This window comes from Garra rufa, chromosome 15 (assembly GCF_049309525.1).
Source record: "Garra rufa chromosome 15, GarRuf1.0, whole genome shotgun sequence".
In the NCBI taxonomy this organism is placed as follows: domain Eukaryota; kingdom Metazoa; phylum Chordata; class Actinopteri; order Cypriniformes; family Cyprinidae; genus Garra; species Garra rufa.
In genome coordinates this window covers 31910318-31938073 of record NC_133375.1, presented here as the reverse complement: position 1 = coordinate 31938073, position 27756 = coordinate 31910318, and the positions used below count along the sequence as shown (strand labels likewise).

Genomic DNA, 27756 nt, shown 5'->3' with positions numbered 1-27756 from the left:
TACACCTCCATGCCGTTTGTTGATGGTGACCTTCTTCATTCTGAAAAATTCTGCTCTTATTTTCTTACACATGAATAAATTTACAGCATAGCCGTTTACAGCAAATATTGTAGCCATGGCTTTAAATACAATTGGCCAGCCGTGCAAGAGTATATTTAGGTAAGTAAGTTGGTGAACCGATAGCACATTGAGTTCTCACATCTTTGATATAGTGTGGTAGTGAATGTATATTCGTGTTTAGAGTTACGTATTATTTTTAAACGAAGCCATGGTGACTATTTTACCACTTAAATATATTTTTATTCCCATTCAAAATGTATAAGATCTGCTTATGGAAGGATTTTGCTCTCTTGACTATTTTCTCAATGACAAATATATCCAAAAAATGTCAATCTGACTTAGCACTGAATAGTATGAGATCAGACAACTCAGGTTCTGAAGCTACAGTGATAGCATTGTTTTCCGATTTTACTACAGCTAGCTTAAACATAATCAATGATCCTCAGAAAAGTTTAGATTGTGAATTTCCTTTTATTGTTTTACACAGGTGTCTTCAGGCTGTTGTCACCCAAAGATGCTTGCAAGCCACATCCACATTTCACACCACAGTCTTTCAGTCAAACTCCAACAGAACCTGTGTGGTCCGCTTTGGGAGGCAGAAGTATGAAAGGTTGTATCCAGTTCTGCTGGTGAGACCTGATGGGTCCACCATAAACATCAGATATAAAGAGCCTAGGAGAATAATGAAGGTTAGTGGTTTATATTCTAGGCTTTTTCATTGAAGGCACACTTTACCCAAAAATTAGAATTTTGCTATTATTTATTCAATGTTATGTCGATATCCTATTTTATGAACAGAAAAGAAGATTTTTTTGAAGAACTGTCATGCAATAGCAGTTCAAAATGTCATCAGGTTAAAAAAAACACCTGGGGTTGGTGTTTTAAATCAGTTATAAACAGGTTTTATTTTTAATTTCTTTCCTTCCAAAGATGCCAGTGGACATCACAACCCTCACGGAGGAGGAGAGGAAAATCAGAATGCGGAAAAGAGAACCGAAGAGGGCCGCTAAAAAGAAATTGGATGACTTTGAAGATGATTTTAAAGTTGATGATTACAGCAAATTCTGGAAGAAGAAATGAATGGACTGATGCAGTCGAATCCCTCATTTAGAGTATATATGTTGTCTCACCTGAACAATATTGCAATTTTTTTTATGTCGTGCTGCAATTAAAAAGTCTTGAAATGTTTGTGGTCATTCTGTCTTTTTTTATTTGGGGCTAAATTGCAGCATTAACTTTTTCCCCCCCTTAAGTATTCTTATACATACTGTACTTGTCAAAAGTTTTAGAACACCTTTTTTTCTAACTTTTATTGAAATGTAATCAATTTATTTAGATTATTATGCTTAATAACTCCACAGAATATTTAATATATGGTTTCTCTAAAATGTAAACCGTTAACTTCTAAAATAGATTAGATTACAGCGGCCTCACCTGGCTACGTGTATCTGTCTTATAATGCATAACTCTCAGCATTGCATTCTCAGCATTCTTTGGAACTGGCCTGATTAATTATTAATGAAGTTAGCACCTGCTTCAAAGTTCACACTTTTGCCCGAGGCATTGTACAAAATGCCAGCTTCACCTGAGCTTGTAACGGGCACCCCAGAGCCCGAGGTGCCTAGGAAGTTTACTTTGGAAGCTGCTGATATTGCTGTGGTTGTGGTCTACTTTGTGTTTGTGTTGGCAGTTGGAATATGGGTAAGTGGAAGTCTGCATGCTGGTAATATTTGCATTGATGTAGAGAATTCTGCATGTCTAATTCTTGAAGAAAACTGGTGTGTTTTTTAATTTGTAGTCTTCAGTCAGAGCCAACCGTGGGACAGTGGGTGGATACTTCTTGGCCGGACGATCCATGACATGGTGGCCAGTGAGTTTTTTATGTGTTTAATGAAACTGGATATGTTTATTTTGTGGATGTCTACAAGGAAGCATCTTGTTTTTAAAGTCCTCGCCTGGAATTACAACCAGGAAAAAGGAAATAATTAAATCAATACAGTCTCGTAAAACAATTTCTCATGTAAACACATTATGACATGAAAGCGTTTTGCATTATATAGAATTAAATCATATACAACAGTTACACACAAACTTATATTCACAGAAGATTTGTATTTAGTCTGAAGACATGTCTCTTTTAGTTTCATTTAGTTTTCTCAGTATGTCTCTCTTGTGTTGTGTTTCAACAGATTGGAGCCTCTTTGATGTCAAGTAACGTAGGCAGCGGTCTGTTCATTGGATTAGCAGGAACAGGAGCCGCAGGAGGACTCGCAGTCGGAGGATTTGAGTGGAATGTACATCTGACAATTGAGTTCTCATTTTACAAGCTTTCAGTGTTGTTTTAGTCATTACTGATTTCCAGGGGCGCCGCTAAGGGGGGGTAAGTTAGGACAATTCTAAGGGCCCACGCCTTTTAGGGGCCCCCAGAGATCTGCTTTTGTGTGGTGGGGGGGCCCAACCTCATATTTTGTCATAGGGCCCAAAATTGCGAGTGGCGCCCCTGCTGATTTCACTTGTGAGATTGTTATTGTCTTAGGCTAATCAAATGTTTGACGGTCTTATTGCAATACATGCTGAAATGCTGAAAAGTATGATGCTCTTTAGGCAGCATGGGTCCTCATTGCCTTGGGCTGGATCTTTGTTCCTGTGTATATTTCTGCTGGAGTGGTCACAATGCCAGAGTATCTGAGGAAGAGGTTCGGGGGTCAGCGCATCCGAATCTACATGAGTGTGCTCTCTCTCATTCTCTACATTTTCACCAAGATATCAGTAAGACTCTATAGTTTAATAAATGTGAATTAAGTATTATTAAATAATATATAATAATTACTACAAATCTGTTAAGCATGGTTGAGGTCAAAAGTTTTCATACACCTTGCAGAATAAACAGGTTCATACAAAATACATGTTATTTTTGCCTGAATATCTTTTTTTTTTAATTATTATTTAGCACTACCCTTTAGAAGCTACATTTACCCCGATTTTCAAATTTAAAAAGTTCTTAATGCATTGTGTTTCCTTTCGAAGCATCAGTGAGCATTTGAACCTTCTGTAATGTGAAAAGATGGATCTAAAAACCATACAGTCATTGTTGGAAAGGGTTCAAACACACAAAAATGCTGAAAAACCAAAGAATTTGTGAGACTAGCAAAAAAAAAAAAATTAGGAACGGCGGCAGTTTAACTATTCTGGACAAACAAGGACAATGAACAACTGTCAATAAACGAAAAACAAATCAAACAAAAAAAAAACAGCTGTTGATCATTCAAGTAACAACACAGTATTAAGAATCAACTGTATGTGAACTTTTGAACAGTAATTTTTATAAATTCAACTAATATTATCTCTTGTGGACTATATGTAAACATCTTTTATGTGAAATATCTTATTCATGTCAGTATTAAATAAAAAAAACATCATGCATTTTGTATGATCCCTCTTATTTTTGGTAAAATATTTTACAGATTCTGCAAGGTGTATGTAAACTTTTGACCTCAACTGTATGTGTTAAATATATTTGTTAAACATTGTTTATATATATTTATTTAAAATAAAATAACAGTACATTAAAACAAACGGAATCTTCCAAAACTGGAGAAATGTTAGTCTATAATTAGAATAAATATATTAATTAAAAAAAAAAGCGATAAATAAAATTTGAATGATAAGTGGACTTTTAGTTTTAGACCCCACTGTAAATTGATTTATATTTTTTAAAGTAACATTTATATTGATAATATTATACTGATAATGCCAAAAAAATAAATATGCATGTACAAGTATCAATCATTTATCATTATTTATAATATAATCATAACTGTGTTCTTTCCAGACAGACATTTTTTCAGGGGCTTTATTCATCCAGGTGTCTCTGGGATGGGACCTGTATGTCTCCACCGTTGTGCTGCTAGCCGTCACTGCACTCTATACTATAGCTGGTAATAAAATAACACATTATTGACTGATATTTTAGAAAACTCATGCCTAGATGTGATTCTAGTTGAAGTGCTTTAATTGGTGGCTTGTTTTAATCCAGGTGGGTTGACAGCAGTAATCTACACTGATGCCTTACAAACTGTCATCATGGTAATAGGAGCATTTGTCCTCATGTTCATAGGTATAGATCTCTCATTTATGAAATGTAATACTTACATGAATTATTCCAGGATAAATACAGTGATTGCATTTCAATCGAATTTCCCCTGACAGCGTTCGACAAAATTGGCTGGTATGAGGGTTTGCTGGTTCAGTATGAGAGAGCTATACCTGCTATCACGGTTCCCAACACCACTTGTCATCTTCCTCGGTCTGACGCATTTCATATCTTCAGAGATCCAGTGACAGGAGACCTTCCTTGGCCAGGCCTAATTTTTGGGCTCACTGTTCTGGCCACATGGGTGTGGTGCACAGACCAGGTAAATTTAAAATACTGTGCATCGTAGGATGAATTAATATTCAGCAGAGGATTTCACATACACATGCCTCTCTTTAAGCTTAAAAATAGTTTTACAGCAAGCAATCTAAAAGTGTCTATTTCATGTCTGAAGGTGATAGTGCAAAGGTCTCTCTCTGCCAAAAACTTGTCTCATGCCAAAGGTGGTTCGGTGCTTGGTGGCTACCTCAAGATCTTCCCTATGTTCTTCGTCGTTATGCCAGGAATGATCAGCAGAGCTCTCTACCCAAGTACTACTCATTCTTTGCATTTTCCTTAATATATGGTCTGGGTATAAGAAAGATTGATTTAAGGGTTTTAATGGACTATCTAATTTGCATAAATGTAAAATCTCTCTTTTTATGGTAAATAGTGTTATGGTGTTTGTGTATTTTCTAGATGAAGTAGGATGTGTGGATCCTGCTAAGTGTATGGAGATCTGTGGGGCCAGTGTCGGCTGCACTAACATCGCCTACCCAAAGTTAGTTGTGGAGCTCATGCCAGTGGGTATGGCAGCCTTATGTTTTTCTTATAATAATCATATGTGTGATTTTTCAATTAGTTGCACAACTTGCATTTGGATCAATTAGTTGAACTCTCCCCTAGAATCAAGTTAACGAAAAGAAAATGCTCGAAAATGTTAATAAACTAACAATTATTCTAAATAGCATCAATAGTATAATAATTATATTATAATAATATATTTAAATGATGATAATATATATATATATATATATATATATATATATATATATATATATATCTACACTACCAGGATTTTAATGTTTTTCAAAGGAGTCTTTTCTGCTCACCAAGTCTGCATTTATTTGATCCAAAGTACAGCAAAAACAGTAAAATCTTGAAATATTATTACTGTTTAAAATAACTGTTTCCTATTTGAATATATTTTAAAATATACTTTATTCCTGTGATTTCAAAGCTGATTTTTTAGCATCATTACTCCAGTCTATAGTGTCACATCATCATTCAGAAATCATTCTAACATTCTGATTTGCTGCTCAAAAAACATTTATTATTATCATGTGGAAAAGTAGAATGTTTTTTAAAGTTTCTTTGATGAATAGAAAGTTCAGAAGAACAGCATTTACCTGAAATTTTATAACATTATAAATGTCTTTATCATCACTAAGTTTAAATGACTAAATAAAGGTATTAATTTCTATAATTCCTCCTTTACAATTCAAACATTTTATGTCTCTGTAGTTACTTTTTTAACAGAAATGTTAATGTTACTTTTGGCAGAATTTTAATTTAAAGATTTTTTACCAAAATATCTTATCTTCAGATATGATTTTGATAAGCAAAGTGGCAGTTTGAAGAACAGAAAAGGGAAAACATTTAAAAGTATTTTAAGTGCTTTCAAATATATACATATATATGGTGTAACTAATGGTTTTACTTATAGTTACTTTTTATGGAAAGTAATGAGTGACATTATTTTTGCATTAGTTTTTAAAGGAAACCCTGGGTATTAAGACTTGTATGTCTCTTACTGAAATATGTAGTAGAAAACCCATAAAAGTTTTCCTTTATTTAAAAAATCCTTATTGTTTCATACATATTTTGAACTGCGGGGCCACCATTATTTCGGTGACATGAAATGGTTGCACTCTGTGAGCTACTGGTGCTACCTGTTGCTATTTTTACCACAGCACATCTCAGAAAATAAAATACTTACACAATGCCTCATTTTGCAACTTTTTGATTATAATTTTCAGTCGAAAGGCAACAAGAGAAGTGATGCAAGTATTCACTGCTTTGTCATTCTGAGTTTGCATTTCACTGTTTTTATTCATTTTAAAGGAATACTGAATGTGTTTTTGTGCAAGTGAGATGAGAAAATGCATGTTGACGTTTAGTTTAGTACAACAGCATCATGTTTACACAACACATCACAACACAAACGCCAACTGCACATACTCTTGATTTCTCTCAACATGGCGACAGAAGAGCTGTCAATCAATAAATGGGACAACAAAGTAACTGCCATTACTTTTTTGAATAAGTAAGTATATATTTTCTTGCTTATTAAAAAGTAATGCGTTACTTTACTAGTTACTTAAAAAAGTAATCAGATAACGTTACCCCCAACACCTAAATATATACATACAGTCGAACCTGAAATTATTCATACCCCTGGCAAATTCTGACTTAAAGTTACTTTTATTCAACCATCAAGTTTTTCTTTGATCGGAAATGACACAGGCTTCTCCCAAAAGATAATAAGATGATGTACAAGAGGCATCATTGTGGAAAAAAATATTTCTCAGATTTTATTTACATTTACAAAAAAGTGGCATGTTTAAAATTATTCATATCCTTTGCAAACTGTCACAGTCTATGGGAAAATCCAAAGTTCTATACCATTCCAAATAGTCCAAGCTGTTCTAAAGCATCCTAATTACCCTGATTCATTGGGAACAGCTGTTTTAATCAACCCAACAATTGAAAAACAAAAGCTCTTTGCTGTTGGTTTGTGGACAGTCATGGCTAAGACAAAGCAGCTCACTGAGGACCTGCGGCTGCGCATTGTGGCTGCTCACAAGTCAGGAAAGGGCTATAAGACCATATCTAAATGTTTTGAAGTTCCAGTGGCTACAGTGCAAAGTATTATTAAAAAAAATACAAGACGTTCCGCACTGTGAAAAATCTCAGAGGATGTGGTCGGAAGCCAAAAGTGACACCTGTGCTGGCCAGGAGGATAGTGAGAGAGGTAAAAAAGAATCCAAGGATCACCACCAAGGCCATCCTGATGAATCTGGGCTCTGCTGGTGGCAACATCTGAAGGCAGACAGTCCAACAGACACTGCACACCGCTGGATTCCACGAATGCAGACCAAGGAGGACACCACTTCTCCAGATAAGGCACACAAAAGCCCAGTTGGCCTTTGCAAATGCTCATCTGGACAAAGAAGAAGATTTCTGGTCTTATGTTTTATACTCAGATGAAACAAAAAGTTGGCCACAATGATGTAGCCTTCATTTGGCGTAAAAAAAGGAGAAGCCTTCAACCCTAAGAACACCATCCCCACTGTCAAATATGGCGGTGGGAACCTAATGTTTTGGGGGTGTTTTTCAGCCGGTGGACAAGGGAACATAATCACAGTAAATGGCACCATGAAAAAGGAGCAATACATCAAAATTCTCAACAACAACATCAGGCAGTCTGCAGAGAAACTTGGCCTTGGGCACCAGTGGACATTTCAGCACGACAACAACCCAAAACACACAGAAGTCCTGACTGAAATCAAATTGAGAATCTGTGGAGTGAGCTAAAGATTAGGGTGATGGCAAGGAGACCCTCCAACCTGAAAGAGTTGGAGCTCATCGCTAAAGATGAATGGGCAAAAATACTAGTGGAGACTAGTGGAATTATAGGAAGCATTTGATTGCTGTAATAGCCAATAAATGCTTTTCTATTGATTATTGAGAAGGGTATGAATAATTTTGGTCATGCCACTTTTTGTTCAAATGTAAATAAAAGATGAGTAATATTTTTTTCCACGATGATGCCTCTTGTACATCGTATTATTATCTTCTGGGAGACGTCTGTGTCATTTCTAATAAAAAAAAAAAAAACTTGCTGGTTGAATAAAAGTAACTTTAAGTCAGAATTTGACAGGGGTATGAATAATAAAAAAAAAAATATATATATATATATATAAAAAAAACAATGCATAAATGATCAAATATGTTGACTGCTACTCTAATTCAATCTTTCTTTCCCTGTAATTGTGTTATAGGTTTGAGAGGTCTGATGATCGCTGTGATGATGGCAGCACTCATGTCCTCTCTCACCTCTATATTCAACAGTAGCAGCACTCTGTTCACCATGGACATATGGCAACGTATTCGGCCCCGGGCTTCTGAGAGTGAGCTCATGGTAGTGGGCAGGTAGAGTGTTAAATGTTTTGTGGAAAAACTTTAACTTTGTACATATTTTTCAAAGAATAAGCTGAAGTATCTAAAAGAAGTGAATGCTCTCACTACATGCGTACAAACTAGTGAAACGAAAGTGGAACCAATCCACCACCAGTTACACCAAGTGGTGTAACCACATGGTGGTTTTGTTGACCTTTTTTGGGGGTGACAAAGGCAGAGTGAAAGCATAACAAAACTCAGTTTGAACTTTGATACTTGATAAACTGTCAGTGAGGTTCATGAAGCATGAGTATGTTCAAAATTAAATTAACACAGTTGTTCTTTTCCAAAATACACACTTTATTTAATTTACATTTTTATTTGTTTATTTACATCTACAGGGTGTTCATTTTATTTCTAGTGGCCCTAAGCATTGTGTGGATTCCAGTCATTCAAACAGCCAATAGTGGACAGCTGTTTGACTACATTCAGGCCATCACTAGCTACCTGGCACCTCCCATCACCACAGTGTTCATTATGGGCATTTTCTGGGGGCGAGTAAATGAACAGGTAAATTAATTAACCTTTTCTTGTGCCAATGCAATAAAGTGAAAGTTAAATGCCCTATAACACTTTTATTTTATGAAACAATCTAGTTAAGTTTTTTCTATTTATTCTGCACAGGGTGCTTTTTGGGGTCTGATGGTGGGACTAGTGGTGGGCACTGTGAGGATGGTAATGGAATTTGTGTATGGCACCCCATCATGCGGAGAAGAAGACCCCCGTCCTGCCCTGCTGAAAGATGTGCATTACCTGTATTTTGCTCTCATCCTGCTTGCACTGACAGCTCTGATCATCACAGCTGTCAGTCTCTGCACTGCACCTATTCCAGAGCAACATGTAACTATGAACCGCAATCCAAAAACGCACATTTAAATAATCATTTATATCCGTTTGTATACAAAACTTACAAAAAGGAGATAAATGCTGCATACCCAATTACCTATGGGATTTCCCATAGGTGTTTATATTAGTTTTAGTTTTTAAAAATGACATATTACAGACTAATCCCACCCATAAAACATTTTGCATTTTTATTTTATTTTAATGATTTTAATTTTAATTTATTTATTTATAACCATTTCCTATTAGTGTCCACAAAAGAAGTTTTCGCTACTTCAATTTTGGAAATTAATTATTAATAAAAAATATATAGTTTTTTGGGATTAAAAATAGCAAATAGCAGAGAATATATGTATGGACCACAAAACCAGTCGTAAGTAGCACCGGTATATTTGTAGGAATAGCCAACAATACATTGTATGGTTCAAAATGATAGACTTTTATGCCACAAATCATTAGGATATTAAGTAAAGCTCATGTTCCATGAAGATATTTTATCGTAAATATATCAAAACCTAATTTTTGATTTGTAATATGCATTGCTAAGAACTTCATTTGTACAACTTTAAAGGCAAGATTTCTCAATATTTTGATTGCAAATTTTCAAATAGTTGTATCTTTGCCAAATATTCCTAGCCTAACAAACCATACATTAATGGTTTATGACTGATTTTGTGGTCCATGGTCACATTTAGATCAGCGGTTATGCTTTATTTTGATAATCCACTGCGGACATTCTACTGTCTATAAGTAATGTTGCAACTAACTCTTAATTTCTATGCAACTGTATGTAACTAGTTTACGGTTAGGGTTAATGGAATAAGTTGACATGTACTTGCAAAGTTGCTTATAATTAAAATAAAGTATTCGATTTTAACTAGCAGCGTTGGGAAGGTTACTTTGGAAATGTAATAGGTTACAGATTACAAGTTACCCTATTTAAAATGTGATAAGTAGTGTAACTGTTTAAATTACTTTATTAATGTTGCAGATTACATTTGAGTACTTTATGATTACTTTGTACTTTTTTTAAATTTCTAACAATTTCAGCTGTTAATCATTTGTAAACATTTAAACAAGGCAAGGTTATCTTTACAGTATACACAACACAACACTAATTACTGGCAGACTTTCAAAATCCTTAATTTCTTGAATTGTTTATTATTATTTAATTTTAAAGCACAGCCACCACAAAATCAAACTTTAGCACCTCTTTTTACTTTTAGATCATTCTGAGGTTAAATACGGATTTAAAATCATAACAATTTGAAGATAAGTGTAAATTTAACTTATTTTGTCCTCTGGGAAACATGTAAGTATCTTCTGTAGCTTCTGAAGGGCAGTACTAAATGAAAAATTCATTCATTTATCTTAATTCATCTTCATTCGGTTCAAAAGTTTACACCCCTGGCTCTTTATTCATCGTTTTTTTTCTTCTTTGAGCATTTGAACCTTCTGTAATAGTTGCATATGAGTCCCTAAGTTGTCCTCAGTGTGAAAAGATGGATCTCAAAATCATACAGTCATTGTTGGAAAGGGTTCAAATACACAAAAATGCTGAAAAACCAAAACATTTGTGGGACCTGAAGGATTTTTCTGAAGAACAGCAGGCAGTTTAACTGTTCAGGACAAACAAGGGACTCATGAACAACTATCACTAAACAAAATAAAAGCTGCACAAAAATTATATTATTTACAATATTTTAGCAGCTAATATAAGCTAATATAACTTATATTTAATTTTAGCTCATTCGTTTGACCTGGTGGACAAGACACAGTAAGAAAGATCGTGTAGAACTGGAAGACCCCTGGGCCAGAGGATCTGAACCAGCAAGCTCTGATCCCAGCACTACAGAGTCAGAGGGGTCAGATGAGGACACGCCTGCATGGTGGAAGCGTGCTGGAATGTGGCTGTGTGGTCTCTCCCATGTGGCTAAACAAGAGATGAGTGAGGAGGAACGGCAGGCTCTCGAAAGGAAACTCACAAGTATTGAAGAAGACCACACCTGGAAGATTGTCTGCAATGTTAATGCACTCATTTTACTCACTGTCAATGTCTTTCTCTGGGGGTACTTTGCATGAATGTACTACAAAGTTTAAAATTAGGCATTTTTCTTTGTAAGAAGCTCCATAATACTGATATAAGAAAAAAAAAAAACAGATCTAGGATCTAGATAGCAGTTACATTCTCATTTTATATTCTGTCAATGTCTTTTTTCACTTTAATGTGCAATAAAAGTTGTGAATGGTGAGTCATATTTTTTTTATTTATTTATTGAGGAACACATTCAGGATTTCTCTTCATATAGTGGACTTCAATTGTGCCCATGTGTTCAAAAGGCTCTAAACGATCCCAGCCGAGGAATAAGAGTCTTATCTAACTTAACGATTGGTCATTTTCTTAAATAAATTAATATTTATACACCTTTTAACCACAAATTCTCATCTTGTTTCGCTTTGCAATGCGCATGCGTACTCTGTGCGCTCTGGTTCAAGACAGTTAAGGTATGTCGAAAAACTCCTATTTCATGTTCCCCTCCAAATTCAAAACTGCCCTGCATCGCTGTTTTACCTTTTTTGTAATTGGCCGTTTGATCTTCTTTACACTTTCACTTTTTTTAAACATTTGGTCGGTACTTTTGCAGCAATGTAGGATGAAGTTGAAGGAGAACATGAGATGGGAGTTTTTCGACATACCCTAACTGTCTTGCACCAGAGCGCACAGAGTATGCATGCGCATTGCAGAGCTACAAAATGAGCATTTGTGGTTAAAAAATGTTAAAATATTCATTTAAGAAAATGACTGATCGTTACGCTAGATAAGACCCTTATTACCCGGCTGGGATCGTTTATAGCTCTTTGAAACTGCATTTAAACTGCATTTTGGAAGTACAAACTCAAGGAGAAAATTCCTGAAATTTCTTTACGAGTGAAGAAAGAAAGACATGAACATCTTGGATGACGAGGGGGTGAGCAAATTATAAAATTTATGTTCTGGAAATGAACTTTAAGTTGTACTTATGCTGTTTCATAATGACAAAGCATAACAGGTAAAATGCCTTGTAATCGTTCACACCCATGGGGCGGGGCCACACCAGACTGTGAGATGACTTCAAATTATTTATTTTATTTTATAATAATTTATTTTTAGGTCATGTAACTTATTAAAATGCTAAAAATGTCTATTTCGTATTTTTAGCTTGCCCCCTCAACAAATGTTTTATTTGATAAACATGCAGTGTAGAAATGAACAGACACTTATTGTTTCTATAAATAAAAAAGCTTAAAAAGCCAGCAACTCCGTTATCATCATTGTAGAAACGACAGAGGACATTTCTCCGTCTGCATGGGGTCCTTTGATAGTGCTAGACAATATCCCCTATTATAGGGGGCCTCAAAATAGGTTGAACGTTTCTTTAAATCGTATTCCGATCCACTTCGGGATGATCCTCGCCAGGTTTTCCAAAGCAACCCATCTATATTCTTATTGTGGGCGTGAATCTCTCTGCTCTAACCTCCTCTCTACTTGAATGAACTACAAGTGCAAAGTCATACTACACTGTTTAGTGCACTCGAGAGAGAAGGTAACATTGTACCCGAGGGCATTATCCGGTTAATAGTTACATACAGACAACACTTGTTTCCAGTCAGCGATTTGTACTAGCAATGGAGCCCCATGTAAACGCGAAGCGGCTTTTTAATCACGCGACAACCCTGAAGCTCCACACGGGGAATTTAGTCAGCCGCAGTCGACTTAAGAAGAAATGTCCGTCTTCACCTAGTGAGGAGGTAAGTGAAATGAGTTTGCAGTGCTAATGGTGCATCTTGGTCTATTTTGGCAGTGCGGGCACGGTATGTTTTATAGTGTGATGTTGGGTGAATGAGTTCACACACGGACACCCCATTATTTATGTTTATAAGGTCGTTGAAACGTCCGGTTCTTTTTTGAACATCGGTTCCGTCGGACGATTCATTCACCGAAACGATTCACAGAATCATTTGAGGCATCCCTCGAGTAGCCTGTAATTTACGAACGGTTAAAAAAGGGCTAAATACGTACGTTTTCCTTATAAAAATTGACAGTGGGTTTTTTCAGTTGTATATGCTGGATTTTGTGTACACCTGTTTTGTATTTGAATTCTGACATGATTAACCTAATTATATTTTTCCTTGACATACTGTCATTCCTGTTCGATAATAATAATGTGGTGATATATTATTGGTTTATGTTAAAGCATTTACAGTCGAAAGCTTTGCGAATCGGTTCAGTCGAGTCATTAATATCGAGTCGGCTCACATGGGGTTACAAGATATGATTCGCCTACTTTCATTAATGACGTCAATGGCCTCGTGCTGCTCATGACATGAGACAGTATGCAAAATGTATGGGAAATTACAATGCATTGCACTGTTGTTTGATTTACGTTCAAATGAACAGGGTTTTGTTTTGACATCCTAAAGTGCAGTTGTGCATGCAACCAATGATTCTGCCTAGTAATACTCACTATTAGATCTGTTAGGGAAGCTATAATTAAATGTGACTTGACCAGACCTGACATGCTGGAATGAAGACATGCTGGTTATGTCTTGCTGATGCAGATTTTCAGCATTCTAAATATTCTAAATATTAATGTTTTTCTAAATATTAATGTTTTTATGTTATTATTATTATTTTTTTTAAATGTAATTTATTTTCAGCAGTCTTCAGTGTCACATGATCCTTCAGACATTATTCCAATATGCTGATTTAGTGCTCAAGAAACACTGGTTATGTCTTGCTGATGCAGATTTTCAGCATAATGTCTTATAATCTTAACAGATAATTGACAAAATGACTGTGTATTTTGTACTGCCTAAAACCTCTCTCACATCCCATCATAAAAAGTAGGCATTTTGTTCAAGCCCACGCCAGAGGATTAGTGATGTTTAAACATGTATATGTGAGGTTATGTAAGATTATAACTACCTGAGGGCATGATGGCTTGATGTCTTAAATATGTATTTTTTTTTCTCAACAGAGAGTCTATAATGGGTTGTTTCTGTACTATTTATAAAATATATATAATAAGTAAAAATAACTAAATAATAATACAGCTAACTAACACAATAGAACAATAAAAACAATATTTAAAAAAAGGAATAGTTTTTTTGCATTTTTAAACAATACTTTATTTATAATACAATAATTTATTTAATTCATTCAAAATTAAATGCAGTATATTATTCCATTTAATTTTGAATAAAACATTAATTATTGTTAAAAATAATAAGTAAAAATAATACAGCTAACACAATAAAAACATGATAACAATAAAAAACATGATTTGTGAAAAATTAAAAAATGGAATTATCTGTTTTTTTGCATTTTTAAACAATAATTAATTTATTTAATTCATTCGAAATTAAATGCAATATATATTATTCCATTTAATTTTATTTAAAATTTTCATTTAATTATGAATAAAACAAATTAATTATTGTTAAAAATAATAATAAGTAAAAATAACTAAAAATAATACAGCTAACACAATAAAAACATAATAAAAAAACATGATTTTTGAAAAATTAAAAAAACAAAATTATCTGGTTTTTATCTGTTGCATTTTTAAACAATAATTTATTCATTCAAAATTACATGCTATATATATATATATATATATATATATATTCCATTATTTTTTTCTATTTAATTATGAATAAAACAAATTTATTATTGTTAAGAATAATAATTATTAAATGGAATAATATATATATATTCCATTTGATTTTTTTTTTATGAATAAAACAAATTAATTATCGTTAAAAAAAATATGAAAAAACATAATACAAATATTTTATATAATATAATATGAGATGTGGTTTATGTTATTGTCTTTGTTTGTTTGTTTCTTTTTATTAAACCTTTATGAAAAATCCTAGAGTGCCAAAAGTGTCTATGCCTATAAATATTAAGAAATAGTTTGGGAAGGCTGCCAAGATGTTGTTTTTATGTTTCATAATATTTCAATTGTAGTCTGTCCTGTTAGTTAACATGTTTTCCAATGTTTTCTGGCTCAATCTACAGCTTCAAGACTGCATCCAAGGCACACTGAGCGACTGGTTTTCCGCAATGCCGTCATCTCTGGACTCTGTAAGACCTCGCATGACACTCACTCCGAAAGTGAAAAACGAAACCTTGAGAAACTGTAAACAAGCCAGTTTAAGCTAAACAAATGTCATCTTTGACATGTTAAAGTTTCCGTTGCAAGAAGTAATCAGACCCAATGAACATAAACAGTTGAGCACTCTGTGGATTGTGGGAAAGCATGCCTGCCTCTTTAGCACCATTAAAGCATATATAGACAGTGAGATGAAAAGACAGTTGTTATGGTGATTGTTCATGGGGCCGCTGTGTCTCTGCTCTGGCTCGTTCTGCCATTGTCAGCGAATCTGTCTGAGAGCTCAGCGAGTAGAGAGTAAAGGTCTTAGCGCACAAAAGCTGAGGCTTATTGATGCATTCCTTTCATGCAGTCCATTAACAAGGTGTCTAATGTTTTCTCATGCTAAGTGAGTTTCATAGACACAAGACTGCCAAAAAATTATGCAACTATAATGCATAATCCAGTAAGTGACTGGACATTTTCCATGATAGCATGGTTTTGCAATTACCCCTGTTTTTCTTCCTCAGGAGCTCCCCAGTGTTCTGGACTGCGCTATTCCAGAAAACACAGAGGCCATTACCCCAGAGGAGAGAGAGGAGCTGAAAGTGTCTGGTGAGGATTACTGATCCTTAGTGCATTACATATTGCGGTTGCAGTGCAAGTGCATGTTATTAATTTGTTTAAATGTCTTTACAGTCAAGCTTTTTCTCACTGAGTCGGACCGCTCACCCATCAGAAGTGCAGTAGACATGGGTAAGTTCTGCTTAATGTAATGCTGTATACATGATTATTTTTAATATGTGACCCTGGACCACAAAACCAGTCTTAAGTAGTATGGGTATATTTGTAGCAATAGCCAACAATACATTGTTTGGGTCAAAAGTAAAGATTTTTCTTTTATGCCAAAGATCATTAGGATATTAAGTAAAGATCATATTCCATGAAGACATTTTGTACATTTCCTAATGTAAATATATCAAAACTAATTTTTTTATTAGTAATATATATGGCCCAGGGTCACATATGGTTAATTAGATCAATTTGATTATGTATATTTACTTAGTGGAGGTTTCTTACTCTAAACTAGCTGAATAGAGCATACTAAGAGTGTATTTGTATGGAAGCCTGTTTCCACCACTGAATAAAATATTTTTAAAGAAACTTACAACTTTTTTTTTGCAGTTGTGAATTTACATCTCACAATTCTGACTTTTTTTTTCTCAGAATAGCGAGATTTAAACTCACAATTGACATTTTTCTCAGAATTGCAAGTTTACTAGCCTAGAAATCTAGACGCACCCTAGCGGCAGCAAAAATTATTTTGCAGCCAGGTGGGTCTAGACACTCTCAATAGACCTTCTAGCTGCAAAAACCCAAATTGGGTCAGGCCAATCACAACGCGTATAGAGTAGGCGGGGCGGGCTTAACATATGACGACAGAGTTGCGACGGCTGCCACTTGAAAAACAAAGAATGGCGGCTGCAGCTGTCGAACAGCGGTCTTTCGAATCGGCTTTGGCCGCGACTCTGGAGGACTTGGAGTTAAGTTTTTCTTTAAGAAACGAGCAAAGAACGGCACTTAAGTCATTTTTAAAAAAGGAAGATGTGTTTGGAGTTTTGCCGACTGGATACGGAAAAAGCTTAATATACCAATTAGCTCCGCTGGTGGGAAAACGCATGGGACTCAGCCACAACCCGCTTGTGATTGTTGTTTCACCATTGATAGCGCTTTTAGAGGACCAGTTAAAGGAGGCTACAAAATTTGGACTTAAGGCCATGCAACTTGGCAAAGGCGACCAGGGGGACATTCGAAGCGGCCGATGTCAGTTGCTATACGGGAGTCTGATTGGTTGAAGCGCTATCCTATTGCGTGCATAGGGATTTTGAGAGACAACCGTTTATCCCGCCCCTCGGAGTAAGCCGCGTCTATGGAGAGTTTCCAGACTAAACATCTTGATGTAAGTCTGGCTTGCCAGGCTACAAGTTTACAGTTGCAATCAAAATTATTCAACCCCCTTGACCTGCAAGACATTTTGCTGCAGAGAACAACATTTTGTGAAAACAATTCAACAAAGGCATGAGCAAACTATTAAAGAAAGTTTATTAATACACATTTGAGTAATTCTGAGAACGTAAGTTGATGAATAATGACAAAAAATCGAATTGGCTCTAAACATTCATGTTCAAAATTATTCAACCCCTGAAAGTAAATTTGGTGTAGAATCTTTTATTCTTTAAAACCACCAATAAACACTGCCTGGAAGTGCTTAGATGCTTCTTAGTCACCTTTCTGCTGCAATCTTGGGCCATTCCTCCCCTGAAAAAGGTTTCAGATAACTGATAATCTTTGGTTTTTACTTTGCCACTGCTTGCTTCAAATTCAACCATGTATTTTCAATGAGAATTAAATATGGAAACTGAACAGGCCACTTAAAATCATTCTATGACAGATTCCTAAACCAAGCTTAAGTAGATTTGAACGTATACTTTAGGATGATTGTCCTGCAGGAAAGTCTATTGATTATTAGCTTCAGACTTTGCACCAAAGGCATCACAATGTTTGCCAAAATGGTCTTATAATTTTTAATAAATCAATGATATCCTTTGTATGGTCATGTTTTCCACTTCCTGCTACAGTAAAACAACCCCATAACAGGACTGGCCCACCTCCATGTTTGATGATGGAGATGGTGTTCTTCTGCTTATAAGCTTTGTCATTTTTGCGCCAGACATACTGCTGATCCATACACCCAAAAAGTTCCAGTTTGGACACATCACTCCATAAAACATTCTTCCAGTACTCCACAGATCTATCCAAATGAATTTTGGCATGTTCAAGGCAGCCTTTTTGTTCTTCTTGGTCAAGAGTGGTATTCGGCAAGATGTCTCAACATGAAGACTACACTTGTCTAGTGTTCCTCTTGTACACAGCATTGAAATATTTTTCCATCTTTCGTCTGGTCATCTTGCAAGTCTTTGGCTGTACATTGCAAGTTTTTCTCAGTTGATCTGATCAAACATTTTATGATATTGTGCTTTTTTGTTCAACAGCCTCAAAGGTTTTCTGGTTCAACACAGTTTAATCTAAGGAATACGGCTGCCAGCTGTGTCTTTAGGGACTTGTAATGTCTTAGAAACCTTCATGTAGTTTTAGACTTTCTAATATAGCAAACTATTTCTTCTCTATTGATTTTGCGTGAGCTCTGTTGACTTTACCATATTTGCTACTCATCTTCAGCACATGCATGGGCTAAGAGTATACTATGTGTAACACCCCAAGCTAATTCCATTTTTAATAAGTTTGTAAAGGCTAAAGACAATTTTTTAAGACAGTTTTGTTCCTTACCATAAAAATAACTGTCTTAAAACAGCAATGTTGAATAGGGGTTGAATAATTCTGACATAGCTGTGTTATGAAAAAATCCTATAACTCAAAAACATTACATTATATACTGGACATTATCACTTTTTAATATGCCAGAAAACTGTTGTAGATGCAATTTTATTCCTGGATCTTCAGAAAGAGCAAAAATCATTTGTAAAGTACTGCAGTCTCTGGGGGGGTTGAATAATTTTGATTGCAACTGTATATCTCACAATTTTTTTTTCTCAGAATTGGTAACCATGTCTTATTCTGACTTTGTAACACAACTGTGTGTTATTACTGGTAAGGTAATAATTCTATAACTTGCAATTGTGAGTTTATATCTCACAATTCTGAGAAAAAAAAAAGTCAGAATTGCGAGATGAAGGATAGAAACGTTATTTCTCGCAATTGCAAGTTTATATTTCTCAATTCTGAAAAAAAAGTCAGAATTGCAAGATATAAACTCGCAATTGCAAAAAAAAAAAAAAATCAAATTTGCAAGATAAAAGATAGAAACTTTATTTGCTGCGATTGTGAGTTTATATGATACATTTCTGACATCATTTCTCAGAATTGTAAGTTTATATCTCACAATTCGGACTTTGCAATTTGCAATTGCGAGTCTAAAAAAATTTAAGAAATGTTATTGCGACTGTGAAAATCTAAACAAAGATCATACATACATACATTTTTCTTTGACCCTTAATTATGACCCATAATTAATTATTATAATAATTTGTACATTTTTCTGTACAATGTATTTTTTTCACCTAATAAATGCCCCCTTAGAATATGAAATTAGCAACATCCTCATGAAATGACTACTTTGTGAAGTTTAGGTATAAATGTCATAAAAATGTTAAATAATGAGCATAATTTTTACATCATATATGCCTATGTAGCAGTATTTTTGAAAAAATCTGTCAACATATACACTTTCAAATCACTTAGTCTAAATATACACCACTTTTTGAAGAGTCCCTTCTGCTTACCAAGGCTGCATTTATTTGATGAACAAAAAATAAAAAAGAAAAGTAATTTTAAATGTTACTTTAAAAAATTCTAAATATTAATGTTTTTATGTTATTATTATTATTTTTTTTTAAATGTAATTTATTTTCAGCAGTCTTCAGTGTCACATGATCCTTCAGACATTATTCCAATATGCTGATTTAGTGCTCAAGAAACACTGGTTATTTTTGTGGAATTATACAGAGTCTTTATCTCACAATTCTGAGGAGAAAAACCTGAATTGTGAGATAAAAAGTCGCAATAACATTTTTTAATTTTTTTTTTATTTGCTTCCATAGTATTTGAGATGTTTAATAAGACTCTAAGAAATGTATAAAAATGACTAAAAAATGATATATGTGAAAATCTCTAAACAAAGATCACATGATATTTTTTTAGTCAACATATACACTTTCAAATCACTTAGTCTAAACTTACCCATGTCACTTTTTGAAGAGTCCCTTCTGCTTACGAAGGCTGCATTTATTTGATAAAAAAATATATTAAAACATTAATATTTATAATTTTTTAAAAGTACCATTTAAAACAACTTTTCTATTTTATTTTTTTAAATGTAATTTATTTTCAGCATGCATTTTCAGCAGTCTTCAGTGTCACATGATTTTTTTTTTAGAAATGTTTCTAATATGCTGATTTAGTGCTAAAGAAACACTGGATATTTTTGTGGAATTATACTATCTAGTCTATAAAGTTAAAAAATGTTTAAAAATTTTATTGCGACTTTTTATCTCACAATTCAGGCCTTTTCTCCTCAGAATTGTGAGATAAAAAGTCGCAATGACATTTGAAAAAAAAAAATGATTTGCTTCCATAGTATTTAAGACATTTAATAAGACTCTAAGAAATACATGAAAATTACTAAAAATGATACATGTGAAAATCTCTAAACAAAGAGATCACGTGATATTTTTCCCCTGAGGTCCATTTAGAATCATGGTATTTAAAAAAAAAAGATCTGTACATTATTATTATACATTACTTCAGAACTCAAAAGAACAGCATTTATTTGAAGCAGATATTTTTTCTAACAGTCTAAAAGTACTGTCATATTTTAATCGATTTAATGCATGCTTGCTGAATAAAATGATCTCTTTAACCTTTTTTTACTAGGCCTAAAAGTTTGAATGGTAGCATTTGTAAATACTAATTTCAGTTGATTCGACAATAACCCCCTCTCTCTCTCTCTCTCTCTCTCTCTCTCTCTCTCTCTCTCTCTCTCTCTCTCTCTCTCTCTCTCTCTCTCTCTCTCTCTCTCTCTCTCTCTCTTCTCTGTGTTGTTCAGCTTGTCTTTCGTTAGGCGTATCTCAGTTGGACTCTGTGATCATTGCTCCACCTCCTCTCCCTGAGGGTGAGGCATTGACACTGACCCACCTGCAGCCACTGTGGGAGGAGTTGGAAAGCCTCGTGCAAAGCCAGAAGATCGTTGCCATCGGCACGTCGGACTTGGACAAAGCTCTTTTAGAGCAGCTCTATAACTGGGCTCAGGTCTGCTATGAGCATTAATTTTTTTTCTGCACATAACAGAATAATTTAGTATTTACAATTAATAATTGACAATGTATTTTTGTGCTCATTCATGCGACGCAGATAAAGCCAAGTAGTAATCAGGTGAATCTGGCCTCTTGCTGTGTGATGCCTCCAGACCTCACTGCATTTGCTAAAGAGTTCGACATACAGTTGCTTACACACAATGACCCCAAAGGTGTGTATTTGCTATTATATGCTGAGTCACTGAGCTCAATGGTTGTGTGTATGAACTGGCCCTGCAATTTAATTATGAAACGGCATGAGCAACAGCACAGGAAATAAAATGATGGCAATCTTTCTTATTGTGTCTAGAGCTAATCAGTGCAGCAGGCTTTCAGGAAGCAGTGCAGGGGAGCAGCAAAGACCTGCAGGTGGCCGACTGGAGCCTGGAGTGGGTCTTACGGTACTCCATCATCGTTAAAAGCAGAGGCATCATAAAAGCAAAAGGTTACATTGTTCATGCTAAAAAGAGCAACAACCATTAACATGTCCAGTTTGAACAGGGTTTTTTGGTTTCCTGAAATTTATTCCACTAAATTTAGGGATCTGCTACATCATTTTACAGGTGTTTTTACTGGTCAGCACACTAAAGTGAATTTGACTTCACTTAACTCACTTGACTCATTTTTCCTCATGATTTAGAATATTTAGCTATCTGTTTTTGTAGATAAATGCAAAGTGCCTCTTTTGTCTGTTTTTTTTTTCTCCCGACTTTGCCTGGTTCATTTCTCTGTATTTATTAAAGGGTAAAAATTGAATATAAAACAGTGATTGATGGGACAGCAGATTTAGATGCTTCAAATACCAAAATGTTGTTTTGTTAATCATTGCCCCTTTGAAAATCGCTAAATAGAGATTTCTTTGTTTTATTTTATTTTTTCAATGAGTGGGCCACATACACTACCAGTGAAAAGTTTTAAAGTTTTAAGATTTTTAATGTTTTTTTTAAAGAATTCTCTTCTGCTCACCAAGCCTGTATTTATTTCATCCCAAATACACCAAAAGCAGTATTATTGTGAAATGTTTTTACTGTTTAAAATTGCTTTCTATTTAAATATATTTTAAAAAGTATTTTTTCCTGTGATCAAAGTCACATTCAGCATCATTACTCCAGTCTTCAGTGTCACATTTCCTTCAGAAATCATTCTTATATGCTGATTTGCTGTTGAAGAAACATTTATTATTCTTATTACTATCAATATTTAAAACAGTTGAGGGGAGGGGGGGGGGGGGCATTATAGAAATGAATGCTTTTATTTAGCAAGAATGCTTAAAATTGATCAAAGGTGATAAGTTCTTTTGAACTTTCTATTCATCGAAGAAACCTGAAAACCCTTTTCAACATGATAATGTTTTTTGAGCAGCAAATCAGAATATTAGAATGATTTCTGAAGTATCTAAAATGACGCTAAAAATTCAGCTTTGAAATCACAGAAAAAAAATACTTTTAAAATATATTTAAATAGAAAATATTTCAAAAACTATTTCAAAATGTTACTGTTTTTGCTGTACTTTGGATCAAATAAATTCAGGCTTGGTCAGCAGAAAAGACTTTTTTAAAAAACATTAAAAATCTTACTGCTGAGAAACTTTTGACTGGTGTAGCTGCAGATTTTTGTACTTTAAATTTTAATGTCAAATTTTAAGTCCTGCTGGCGTTTTTAAGTTTGTATAATTTATTTTGATTGATGCTTTGCCTGGATGTTCAGTGAATGTTTTCTTACCTGTTTCTACCTGTCAGCAGATGATTCTCTTTTGCATCTCTTTGTAAACAAAATGCTTTGCTTATCTGATGAAAAGAAATATTCAAATATGTAACTGTAGGCTGTTAACATGCATGGCATGGACGGCAGTAACTCATTGTATATATAAAAACACTGGAAAATTCCACACTTGAAGGAAAGTAATGATTATAGTTCCAGTATCAAGCGAATAGTCAGACTATATATTTTTACCTGTGTTATTTATTCATTGTAATGACGATTCCTGTTGGATCCAATCATATAAGAGAGCATTTCTTTCAAGTACTGTACATGTAATTACTATTTTCCCATATTTGCTTTAAACATTTTTAATGTGGTTTATAAACTTCGAAATTGGAAATGAAATATGGACTGGCATTGGGTTTTTATTCATTTCACTGTTTATATGTGACCCAGGACCACAAAACTAGTCTTAAGTAGTAAGTAGCAGGGGTATATTTGTAGCAACAGCCAAAAATACATTGTCTGGGTCAAAATGATCGATTTTTCTTTTATGCTAAAAATCATTAAACATTAAGTAAAGATGTTCCATGAAGATATTTTGTACATTGTAAATATATCAAAATTTAACTTTTGATTTGTAACATGCATTGTTAAGAACTAAGAAGGTGATTTTCTCAAATGTGACCCTGGACCACAAAACCAGTCTTAAGTCGCTGGGGTATATTTGTAGCAATAGCCAAAAATACATTGCATGGGTCAAAATTTTTGATTTTTCTTTTATGCCAAAAATCATTAGGAAATTAAGTAAAGATCATGTCTATGAAGATTTTTTGTAAAATTCCTACTGTAAATATATCAAAATGTCATTTTTGATTAGTAATATGCATTGTTAAGAACCTAATTTGGAGAACTTTAAAGGTGATTTTCTCAGTATTTTGATTTTTTGCACCCTCAGATTCCTAATTTTCAAATAAATGTATCTCGGCCAAATATTGTCCTATCCTAACAAACCGTACATCAACAGAAAGCTTATTTATTGAGCTTTCAAATGATGTATATATCTCAGTTTTGTAAAATTTAACTTTATGACTGGTTTTGTGGTCCAGGCAGGGTCACAAATTTGTTTTGCACCAAGAATCTAGATTTTCAAAGAAAAAAGATTCAGACATTCATAGATTAAATAATGTCTAAATTCATTTTAATAGTGTCTGTCAACAGCTAAACTTCCAAGAAGGTAAAATCAATCCACAAATCCATATCATTACTTACAACTCACCAACTGCTCAGCGATGCTTTCCTGCATCGATTGATTGCGCCTGCGCAGTCAGAGAACGCGTCTCCCAACCGGAAGAGCATCTAGCGTTATCATAGCGGCAAGATGGTGGCCACCAGGAGAGGAACACGCGTGGGCTCCCCTGTGAAAAATACTAGCGATGAAAGCTCTGGAGCCACGGTATGTAGGATATTTACGTGGTTTAGTCTATGTGTTCTCTGCAGGCGTCAGTATGTGTTTGTAAGTGCAGTGTTGTATGTACTTTCACGCAAAAAAGTCGCCGCATGTGTTCATACGTGGCCGAGTAAATGTGGGAAACCTGTTGGACTAACAAATAACGGTCATATTCAATTAGATAATGATTTCCGTTTGTGTTTTTATGTCGTCTGTTTTGCATTCTTCCTCGAAAAAATGTAAACCGTTGTTATGGAACCAAACAAGACAGTCAGACTGACACGACAAATCGATAATTGTGACCCATACAATGTATTGTTGGCTATTGCTACAAATATACCCGTGCTACTTATGACTGGTTTTGTGGTCCAGGGTCACATATGTATTTGTACTTGAGAATTGTATTAGTTTTCTTTAAAGTAACCGTATGTTATAGGTGACTTTTAAGTAATTTCACTCTTTCTGACAGACCACGTGGTGGTATTCACGTAATTAGGTTTCAAACATTAATTCTATAACAAGTAAAACTCTGTTTATTAAATGTCAAAGTATTGTAGTCTCGGTGGGAAAGACAACATTACAACCCAGATTTGATGCGATAATATAAATAATTATATATAGTTTATGAACTACCAGTCAAGAATTTTAATGTTTTTAAAGAAGTCTCTTCTGCTCACCAAGCCTGCATTTATTTGATTCGAAGTAGAGCAAAAACTGTAAAATTTTGAAATATTTTTATCATTTAAAATAAATGTTTTCTGTTTGAATATATTTAAACATTTATTTTATTCCTATGATTTCAAATGTGAATTTTTAGCATCATTACTCCAGTCACATGATCCTTCAGAAATCATTCTAATATTCTGATTTGCTGTTGTTAAAAAACATTGAAAACATTGTTGTTGAAAACAGTTGAGTAGTTTTCAGGTTTCTTTGAAAAATAGAAAGTTCAGCTTTTTTTTTTTTTTTTTTTTTTTTTTTATATAAATGTTGTTTATCATCACTTTTGATCAATTTAAAGCATCTTTGCTAAATAAAATTAATTTCTATAATTTCTTTTCCAAAAACCAATAAATAAATAATTATACTGACTCCAAGCTTTTGAATGGTATAGTGTGTAATGTCACAAAGGTGTTTCATTTTAGATAAATGCTGATCTTTGTATTTTTCTATACAAAACATACTCCAATTTAAATATTGATAATAATAATAATAATAATAATAATAAATGCTTCTTGAACAGCAAATCAGCATATAAGAATGATTTCTGAAGGATGTGACACTGAAGACTGGAGTAATGATGCTGAAAATTTAAGTTTGATCACAGGAAAAAATATATTCAAATAGAAAAGAGTTATTTTAAATAGTAAACATATTTCACAACATTATTTTGCTGTACTTTGGATGAAATAAATGCAAGCTTGGTGAGCAGAAGAGACTTCTTTAAAAAACATTCTAAATCTTACTGTTCAAAAACTTTTGACTGGTAGTGTAGTTTATATAGTTAATAAAACCTCATGCAACCTTTAAATTATCAATGTTGAATCCATCACTTTTATTGCTGTCATGATAGGTTTCATTTCGTTGTATAAATATAAATGTATAAATAACGATTGAATTAGTGAAAGCCAAACTTTTGATTGGTCGTGTATAGGGGTGGGAATCTTCAGGCACTTCACGATCCGATCCGATTCCGATTCTGGGAGTCACGATCCGATTCCAAAACGATTCTTGAACTACATTTTTTCCCCAATTAATTCTTCTGCTGTGCAAATACAACTTTACAATTTTAAAAACATGTAAAATTGCAGTTTCTAAGCTTTTTGTTTAGTTGAAATCTCTGTAAAAGTAGGTGTGTCAATCTTCACTGGTTTCAAGATTCAATTTAATTTAATTACTGTTTTCATTATTAACTAAATATCATGATGCTCACATTCTCAGTTTTCAATAGTACAGCACATGGCTACATTTTCATATATGTTTTATATCAAATTTATTTTGTGCCAATTTTACTTTATTTTTTAAATTATATAAGCAAAGTACTTTTTAAAACAATTACTTATTTAAAATAAGTGTTCTTTAGGTATCTAAAAGTTTACAGACAATAGTTTTTCTTTTTTCCTCAGCATTACTGCTGTTTTTTTATTACTGATGTGATCATAGACAGGCAGCTTTAACAAACTAATGCACAGCAGTGGCGAACAGTGACTTTTTTTTTTTTTTTACCAAGTAAGCTCAATGCTAAAACCACCAGTAATACCAAAAATAATTATATCTTTAGATTATTTAGAAACCAATAAAATCAGAGACGAAATCATATTTTAATATTTCCTCTTTTTTTCCTGTTTATTATTATTTTAAGAAATTATAGACATTTTATATAGGCTATTTTTTTCAGTGGACTTCCACATTTTGAATTGTTGAGAAATTATGATAATATACAGTTAGGATGTTTGTTTTTTTTTTTGTGTGTTTTTTTTTCATTTGATTTAGTCAAGTAAGTTGTGCATCAAACACAATATGATTTTCGGCAATCAGGATCTGGCAGCAACAGCGCATGATAGCAAAAATAATGCGCATCAATTCTGAGGAGTCGAGAAAGATGCGGAGAATCTGCTTGCCCGGAAGATTCTATCTCAAATAAGGGATCAACTTATAGGCATGTTTATATTAATGAACATGTGAACGCATTCTCTCTGACAGCCTGGGTATACGGAGCATTAGCAGCTTATATGGACGGAACGCCACTGATGCACAGATCTATTTCGATATATCAGATGTTTGTCCTGCTCTGAAAACATAACTGACTGTATGTACAATTTCGTTTAAAACTATTCGAAAACGCAAGTGCATTTAACCGCATCTGCAATCGAATTTTAGGACGAACAAACACAAAGCGAACGCGAAAGTCTGTCATTGCATCTAATTGTACTGCATTCCAGACGGCAGAAATGAAAGCATAACTTAAGTAAAACACGGCGGGTGGAAGCACACAATGTCAAGCAGTGCGCACGAGTCTCACAGTGCAAATTCTGTGCATTAAAGCCGGCAGAGTCTCTAGCGCGCACACGTGCCATATGCGGGGGAAAAAAAACAAGCTCAGGATCGATTCTGAAATATTAGGAATCGATTCAGAATCGTTGAAGAGAGAATCGCGATGCATCGGAGAATCGATTTTTTTCTCCCACCCTTAGTCATGTATGATTAGTATCTATCTTTTAGTAAATATCAACTCAAATGTCTACAACATTATTCAAATAA

The 27756-nt window shown here is 34.1% G+C and overlaps 4 protein-coding genes across 5 annotated transcripts in view; all 4 read left to right on the top strand.

The window, feature by feature from the left end:
• mrpl55 (mitochondrial ribosomal protein L55) lies at positions 1 to 1248 on the top strand. Its single transcript, XM_073819771.1, has 3 exons — positions 1 to 159; positions 548 to 749; positions 991 to 1248. Exons 1-3 carry the CDS (start codon positions 116 to 118, stop codon positions 1138 to 1140), a joined length of 396 nt encoding a protein of 131 aa, XP_073675872.1. The 5' UTR covers positions 1 to 115; the 3' UTR covers positions 1141 to 1248.
• Positions 1249 to 1631: 383 nt separating this feature from the next.
• slc5a9 (solute carrier family 5 member 9) lies at positions 1632 to 11557 on the top strand. The gene is made up of 13 exons (XM_073818620.1): positions 1632 to 1761; positions 1859 to 1930; positions 2250 to 2354; positions 2665 to 2829; positions 3893 to 3998; positions 4097 to 4177; positions 4270 to 4475; positions 4608 to 4743; positions 4892 to 4999; positions 8257 to 8407; positions 8776 to 8944; positions 9059 to 9274; positions 11024 to 11557. Exons 1-13 carry the CDS (start codon positions 1633 to 1635, stop codon positions 11357 to 11359), a joined length of 1980 nt encoding a protein of 659 aa, XP_073674721.1. The 5' UTR covers position 1632; the 3' UTR covers positions 11360 to 11557.
• Positions 11558 to 12808: 1251 nt separating this feature from the next.
• Positions 12809 to 23450, top strand: gclm (glutamate-cysteine ligase, modifier subunit). Its single transcript, XM_073819308.1, has 7 exons — positions 12809 to 13066; positions 15342 to 15407; positions 15945 to 16029; positions 16114 to 16170; positions 21098 to 21300; positions 21403 to 21517; positions 21655 to 23450. Exons 1-7 carry the CDS (start codon positions 12944 to 12946, stop codon positions 21825 to 21827), a joined length of 822 nt encoding a protein of 273 aa, XP_073675409.1. The 5' UTR covers positions 12809 to 12943; the 3' UTR covers positions 21828 to 23450.
• Positions 23451 to 24415: 965 nt separating this feature from the next.
• Positions 24416 to 27756, top strand: part of dnttip2 (deoxynucleotidyltransferase, terminal, interacting protein 2) — a 10144-nt gene continuing 6803 nt past the window's right edge. The window contains exon 1 of one of the 2 annotated variants that reach the window (XM_073819389.1): positions 24416 to 24501. In XM_073819389.1, coding sequence (XP_073675490.1) covers positions 24427 to 24501 — 75 coding nt within the window. In that variant the 5' untranslated portion in view covers positions 24416 to 24426. The remainder of the gene's footprint in view (positions 24502 to 27756) is intronic. The other variant, XM_073819390.1, reaches the window with a different exon arrangement.